This window comes from Cephus cinctus, unplaced genomic scaffold (genome assembly GCF_000341935.2).
Source record: "Cephus cinctus unplaced genomic scaffold, Ccin1 Ccin1_scaffold0160, whole genome shotgun sequence".
Lineage (NCBI taxonomy): Eukaryota > Metazoa > Arthropoda > Insecta > Hymenoptera > Cephidae > Cephus > Cephus cinctus.
In genome coordinates, this window is record NW_014332886.1 from 2,348,334 (window position 1) to 2,355,906 (window position 7,573).

The 7,573-nt window shown below is 44.8% G+C and overlaps 1 protein-coding gene across 3 annotated transcripts in view; it reads right to left on the bottom strand.

The window, feature by feature from the left end:
- The window catches only part of LOC107263792 (nucleolar protein 4-like), a 42,440-nt gene extending 35,286 nt beyond the window's left edge, over window positions 1–7,154 (bottom strand). For 2 of the 3 annotated variants that reach the window (XM_015731368.2, XM_015731366.2), the window contains exon 1: window positions 6,098–7,154. In XM_015731368.2, the coding sequence (XP_015586854.1) occupies window positions 6,098–6,142 (45 nt within the window). In that variant the 5' untranslated portion in view covers window positions 6,143–7,154. The remainder of the gene's footprint in view (window positions 1–6,097) is intronic. The other variant, XM_025081154.1, reaches the window with a different exon arrangement.
- Window positions 7,155–7,573: the final 419 nt, after the last annotated feature.

Consider the following 7,573-nt stretch of genomic DNA (forward strand, 5'->3'; position numbering starts at 1 on the left):
ACAATCTGTTTTGGAAAAAAAAAAAAAAAAAAAAAAAAAAATTAAAACCAAAATCAAAGATAGCTGTATTTTTTATTACACCATATTGATTGCGATAGCGGATCCTGTGAGTTATTTTTGAAATATGTGGAATCACCAAGATTAGCTGATGTGCACGAACTGAGCTAGTACTTGGTATTGTCGTACCGGACAGTGCTCCGGTATATTCTGTAGAAGTATGGCAGATTTTTCGGCTTTGGAATTGTATGTGCTCGAGAGTGTTACTAATCCGTCACTAGCAAGAATCACCTATATACTAACGGCACGATGTATTATTGACACCACAACCCCCAATGTAGCCTGCCACCGTTAACCCCCTCCGTACTACCCTATTGCAAATCGCGCAGAGCCACAGAATACCGTGATGCATATACAGGGTGGTGCGACAAAAAAAATTAATTTTTTTTGCGGTCTGTGAAAGTTTCATTGATATATTGAAAGTAGCACTGAAAGTAATTATCGAATTTTTTTTTACATTTTGCTATGTTAGTTCTATTATGCATTTCACTGCATCCAGTGTACGTAGAATTACGTACGGTAAAATTTCGTTGGTAAACTAGTACTGAAGCGGCTAAATATTTTTGGCTATTGCCAAATTTGACAAGCTACTCCGTTCTCGGAAACGATGATAATTTTGAAAATTAGAGTTTGCCCGGGTGTCGTCTTGCATCCCATCAATTTTTACGCCCTCGCGCCGCCACTCCATCAAGTCTTGCCTCAATTAGCCTTAATTAGCTTGCGGAGTGTGAGGTAAGGCAAGGGCCATTATCACGGTTCTGTTACTTGTCCCAGGTCCGGGAAGATTGGGTGCCAGGTGGAGCTAATTCAATCGAATTGACGTAAAGTTATCGGAAATACGTCTAATGTACGAATTATCTTATTCTTATGTAATTCAATTTCGCATACCTCGTTAACCGAAAGATAAAGCATGGACCGACCGGAACGACCTACGTATTGCCAGTAGAAATGTGCCAATAAGATGTTTGTGGACACGGAATCAAATTTTTGAAAAAGAAATTGACTAAATGAATATTTGTAAAATTTCTAAAAAAATAACCTTTCAGCGGACGTCACCGATCAAGATCAATACCATAACGAATGATGTCCTTACTGGTCATTCATCATTATCGTTAAATAAAAATATTCATTCATGGCATAATGGGGTCAGTTTATAGTGAAAATAAAGTACTAAAAAATAAAATAATAATTAAATCTAATAAAAAGCAGGTCCAAATATCGTATTTCCGGGATATTGAAAATCGCTTTGTTAAAAATATCCAAAAATTTCCAACACCAAAAGGCCAGTCAAGGAGAATTGTATTTTCAGAACGAAAGATGGAAAGTTTTCACAGGCAAGAGATGACAGAGAGTCAGGTAGTTGGATGTTGTAAGAAATGGCAGGAATAAAGGAACCCGTCTCGGTCTACGTACTATCAGACGATGAACTCGACCCAGGATACCTGATGACCTCGTACGACAATATTTCACAAACGCGTCTTCACTGTCATCATCCGCGTAGGTATTATCCGATGCGTTTATTTTTCAAAGGGAAATATACCCAATGTTGACTCAATTGAGGACAAACACATCTCAGTCCTTCTCAAAATGATAAAATGCTTTTCCACCAGAGTCCACTCCAGGTCCCACTAGATCTAAACCCCAGTACCGTTCAAGTAGATTCAGGTAGTACTTTCAGTACACAATGAACTGACCTTCGTTCTTACTGACTCAGACCCTGTGATTAGTTGGGTTTGACCATCGTCAATCACACACGCCATACCGAAGGATTTGTAAATTTTCTATAAACATTCAATAGCCAAAACTGTCCATTTAGAACATTACCGAGGCACTCAATAGAACATACAGGGTGTTCCATTATCAACATAAAAAACAATCACGTAAGTGCCAACGCTAACGGAACGTACCTACGAATCGATACGTTTTCGAAACACCCTGTTGCCTACATTCCGCTGACTCAAAGCTCTTGTCCTTTTTACTTCGCTACTTTTCAGCGATTCGACTTCGAGTAAGCAGCGCAGGCAAATGGCTCGGCCAGTTAGTCAACCAGTCAGCCATTCCATCCGTCCGTCTGTCCGTAGAGGCGTGATTGTTGCAAAAAACTCTACAGGACGTTGCATGTGGACGTCGATGCGGTGTACCTTGACACGGATGGCTCCCTGAATCACCCAACGGCCAGCGCAAACATCAGCCCGCTATCTACAACACGCCTACCACGTAAAATTCTGAAGCGGTCTGTACCGTTGTCGCCCATCCGACCAGTCGATAAGCCCATACTCGTCCACGTCCTCATTTTTACGGAGCACACCCGGTATACATTGGGAGACAGACCGTGCTGTTTCCCTCGACCTGAGTAGACTCGAGCTCCTTCCCTGCTCCGGCAAACAAACACCAAGGAAGAAGACCCACCCAAAGCACTAGGTATATGTACTGTCCAAGCAGTTCGTGAAAGCACCCTAGTTTTCACGAGGACCGGTGCCGCCTAGAGCTATACTTGGAAGGGAGGAATAATTTGGAGACACCCGGTATGCCGTAGCGGAGCCTCAGGGATAAAAAGGGAACGATGACTAGATTGCCCGGTAGCCGGACACACCCTTACCGGCAACATCGGACAACGTGGAAACATCGTGGAGGGTATATTTTCGGTACGGACCCATATATACATAAGTGCACGGTCTCTGTCGTTGCCAATGGGGTGAGATGGGGTAGTTTGCCCGCTGGCACACGAGCGCACCCCATTTGTCGGTTCCAGGCAGAGACATACCTGATCTTATGGGAAATCCATACTGGCCCTTAGTTCGGTGGGAATATGAGGGGTGCGTCGCCATCCCTTGCTACCCACATGTCTCTCCTTCATTGCGACGTTTCCTCCCCCTCTATCGTCCTCTCGCTCTTTCGCCCTTCCTTCCCGTAGGTCCTTCCCGTAGGGCTTCGATACTGGCTGTGTGTCGGCAACTCTTCTACAGGGGTGGAGAAAAAAAAGGAGGCAATTCCGTGAAGGGACGTTCGCAATCTAACAGAAGAGGGGCTGCTCGTTATCCGCCAGGGGCGAACTGGCCCGCCGCCCCTGGCTTTATTATTTCTCCGCTGACTTGGCGCACCCGACGAGAACGACTGACAAAACGCGCGCCTAGTGTTTGACACGAGATGATAACAGCAGGGGAAAACTACCGAGTGATTTGCCGAAAACTTCCCGAGCGACATCTTCCTACTGAATGATTCACAATCCGGCAGATCGTAAAGAACATCGCCGTCGCCACATGCGTGTCCGTTCAGATAACATATCGCGCTACCAGAGTATACGAATATCCATGCTATGGAAACGCTTCGGCAATATACAAAGCATAACCTGACATAACGTAACAAGGTTATCCCGAGCCAGTATAGTCTTTCCAGTTAAAAGTCAAAGATGTCTCACTCGGCAAACGTCTGCGCTCCCATCATTTTATTCACGTGGTTCAAAGATAAAAAAGTTTAAATTCAGAAACAGCCACGGTGGACGCACACGATCGGACAGAGAGTGGGGTACAATGAAAAAGAGTGAGAGAGGGGAGTGCGGGGGAGGGATGGTCTGGAATATCTAGAATGGGAGCTTGAGATATACAGGAGATATATAATATATACTAATATATATTGTGTATACCATGCAAAACAGAGACGTAGAAAGGGATGAAGCAGAAGAGTCTGCGATCATCTGGCGGGTGCGAGAGAAGGTAAGGGATAAGGCAACGGGTGTGACAAGGACGAGTAGATTGGAGAATGTAAAGTGGAAGGAAGATGCCAAGCCTCTGGAAAAATATAACCTGTTGGACCGCAAGTGCGGGAGCGAGTGCGACAAAGGAGGCGCTATGGCGGCCGGAAGTACGAAAGAGAAAGACATTGCGAGGTGAAGTGCGCACGAGTATACTGGTGGGGGTAACTGGATAGGAGGGAGACATACATTCCCGAACCTACCTCAACTCTAACTCAACTTTCGCGGTTCGAATCTGATTTCATCGATCTCCCAGTGCTTGCCCGTTAGCCAAACTAGACGGAAAGTCCTGGTGATTCTATTTATATTTGACACGCGTTTCCGGTTTCTCTCTCCTTCTCTATCGTTCTTCCGAGCAATTCAGTGGAGATTATGAGTGATTTTGTAAATTTGACAAATAGACGAAGAAGGTCGATGAACTTTTCTTGTCCCTTAGGCACCTATATTTCATTGGATTGAACCAATTTTTTTCAGAAAAATTATAGAAAAAATATATATAAAAAATGATTAAAAAATTAATAAAGAACCGACGTCTATTAGTCTATATTCACTTTTTATCTTTTTTTTTAATAATGTAATTTCTCATATACGACATTACGTATGTAAAATATTCATCTGAATTAATTCGCATCTGACAGTGTATTCCGGGCATTATATATCGACCACAGCTGATTAGAAAGCACATACTTAAACGACCCATTCTCCACGAGAGGATTCTCATTGGGCTGTGAACCTGATCGAGTGAAACGAGGCGGAAATAAAAAATCCAGACTTATCTGATACGCGCTATATATATATATATATATATATATATATATATATATATATATATAAACACCCAATCTGTCGGGTATTGTCGTCAAATCAATCGTTCGTAAATACCGCAGTTAATCTATCGGTTTTCACTTTTCCGTTGATATTTTTCTTTCGAGACCATCGGTTCTCGCCTCTCATTGTCTCTGTCCTCGAAAGGAACGATGATAAAGAAGAAATTCTCCCACTGAATGAGCATTCCTCCCACCACATTACAACTCGACCTTCTTCAGACAATACCATAGGATTACGATTCGCCAGGTAAAAATTCACCTGCAATCTCAATGGCACCCCTGACATCCAACCTAACTTGGGTCAATGGTGCAGAGCGTAAAATCCATTCAGAAAAAATTTAAAGAGCTTACGAAACTGGAGCAGAGAGGGATCTCAGTGCATTCAGTAATAAAAACGGTGGAAAAAAAAAATGACAAACAAAATATACCTACTACGTGTACACTCCACGTACAAATTTTTACACGCCGGTTCATTGTACGTCCAAAAATTGCCCTCATCCAATTATGACGAAACAACGTATCCCGAAGACGTGCCATTCTTTCACCACAGCTGCGATAATCATTCTTTTCTTTTTATCTTTCTCATTGCCCATCTCTCTCTCTGCCAGCCTCTTTTCTCATAGCGTTCCGCAGTCGTTCCCAATTAAGCGATACTCGGTCGCTCGGTCGGCTTTCGGTGTCGCGACGCCTCCTCCACCGCGTCGTTGTATCCACTGCGACGTCGCGGAATCGAGACTTTCGCCGGCGTTCTTCTCCGGCGTTACGTACTGCTAGAGTCCGGGTGCCGCCACGGACCCTAGCGCATTAGGTACAGCCCTTACGTCAGGCCACGCAGGACTAGGTATAACCAGAAAAAGATGCATAACGAAAGGGGTGAGAATCCTGATGCGAGTCCCTTTTAATATTCGACCTGGTAGCTCGTAAAAGCGGGACGCGTACAGTCGGCCGCGAAACTCGTTGCCCGTAGCAAAGACGACTACTTTGCCGTCTGTTTTTCTCGCTTACTCGTTTCGTTTTTTTCCTGGCCGTCTCTCTCAGTCACCTCTCACCCCTCCGTATCCCCGGCACAGTCATCCTAGGCACTCAGCTGAATATCCCTACCCTCCCAATCCTCTTCTCTGTTGATTCCCGACATGCCCCACCGCTTTGAGTTAACCGCTCCTTAACGTTGTCCTTCCTTTCCTCATAATTTCTAGCTTCCTTTTTCAGTTGCTTAACATTATCTTCTTTTCCTTATTCCCTCCCTTCTATCTGTCATCACTTTTTTGTTCTCGGATACCATCCTATGCTACGGGTATAGTGAATTGGAATTACAATTTTTAGGAGGACTTTGAGCACTGAGAATTTAAATTGAGCGCCGTGATTGCAAGTCACGTGGAACAAGAGAAGATGGGACAATAAATGCATACTATATACGTGTATATACACATATATATGCATGACGTTACATGTGAGGACTCACCTTGTGGTGCTGCATGATGGCAGTGGCCTTTCGCTTTGCAGACATGTTCGATGCAGAAGGAAAATCTCGGAGGCTCGGGAAGTACCCGCAGCCAATCACACTGCCGTGCGCGTCAGGGGCTACAGCAAAGTAGAACAAAACAAATGGACCTTAACACATGGCGCACCCGCGACGACGTTCAGTTCGGTTGCCGTTGGCGGATGTAAACTTTGAAATCGGAAAGTCTTGTGAAAAGTTTGAAAATTTTCTTTCTGTCCTTCTTTATTTCCGTCCTTCTCTCGAGCAAGGTGCTGTCTTCTTTTCAAGGATAGAGAGAGAGACGACAAAACTCGCGCTCAAACTTTCACGATTCACGAGAATGTCAACCTTTACTCGATAAAGGTATAACTTGACGATCAGTTCTTTTTGTACAATATTAATTTACAAAATTGATCAAGTCACTGGATAGACGATGGCTCGATTTGTCCAGGCATCGTTGATTGACCTCTTATCTCTGACACATGAGTTCACCTTATTATGAATACCTGTATTCAACTATCACAACCTTTCACTCCTCTGTTAGTTTATCTCACATGCGAACTCCTCCTTAAAGAGATAAGAAACGTTAATTTTCCAAAGGAAAATTCACCCGTCACTGGCCACACTAACAATTCACGTTTTCAAAGTTTTCCACTGAATTTTCAGGATATCTATAGAATCCTTGAAAAACAGATGTCCTTTCCATACACGACGTACAATTAATTGCCAGTAAGAACCTCAGTCCTCGAGTATTCCTCTGACCTTTATCGTCCCACTATGTTTACCTATAATTCATTAGTAACTATCCTACGTAGATCAGACAGTTCGCAAATTCTTCCTCCAACCAACAAACAGATCTCACGTTGCGGAGTAGTAATTCCCGATGAATCGTAACTCGTTGCCGTATTAACGCACGACGTGGCCATGTGACAACAGCCAAGGAGAAGTATACAACCAGCGTTATAAAGTAGCGTTGTCGCTCGACAGCAAGATCACAGAATATCCTCGCGTGACGAGCGCTCACGGCAAACTGGAGACTGGCGTCGCGGCGACGAGTCCCCACCCCTCAACGCCAGTCCGCCTCCCAGACCCCTCAGGGCCGTGCTCTGTCCCACCAAGTTCCCCACGTTTCCCGGAGCCCCCGTACCCCTCGACGTCGGCGTCGTCGGCGGCGGCGGTAAGGTAGGGTCTGTCACCGTCAGAACACCGAGGGACCTTTGGGTTGGTTCAGCGAGGGCGGATAGGATGGTTGGTAGCAATGAACCGGCCGCAAGAGAGAGAGAGAGAGAGAGAGAGAGAGAGAGAGAGAGAGAGAGACAAAATGAATGTCTGGGATGGGCAGAAGGATTGGGAGGAGGTGGAGGGCCGTTTGGTGCAGGGGGAACCCAAGGGGGCCGAAGAGGAGGTGCTGTAGGAGACAGCGTTACGGAGTTGGGCGTAGGGGGATGGAGGGTGTCA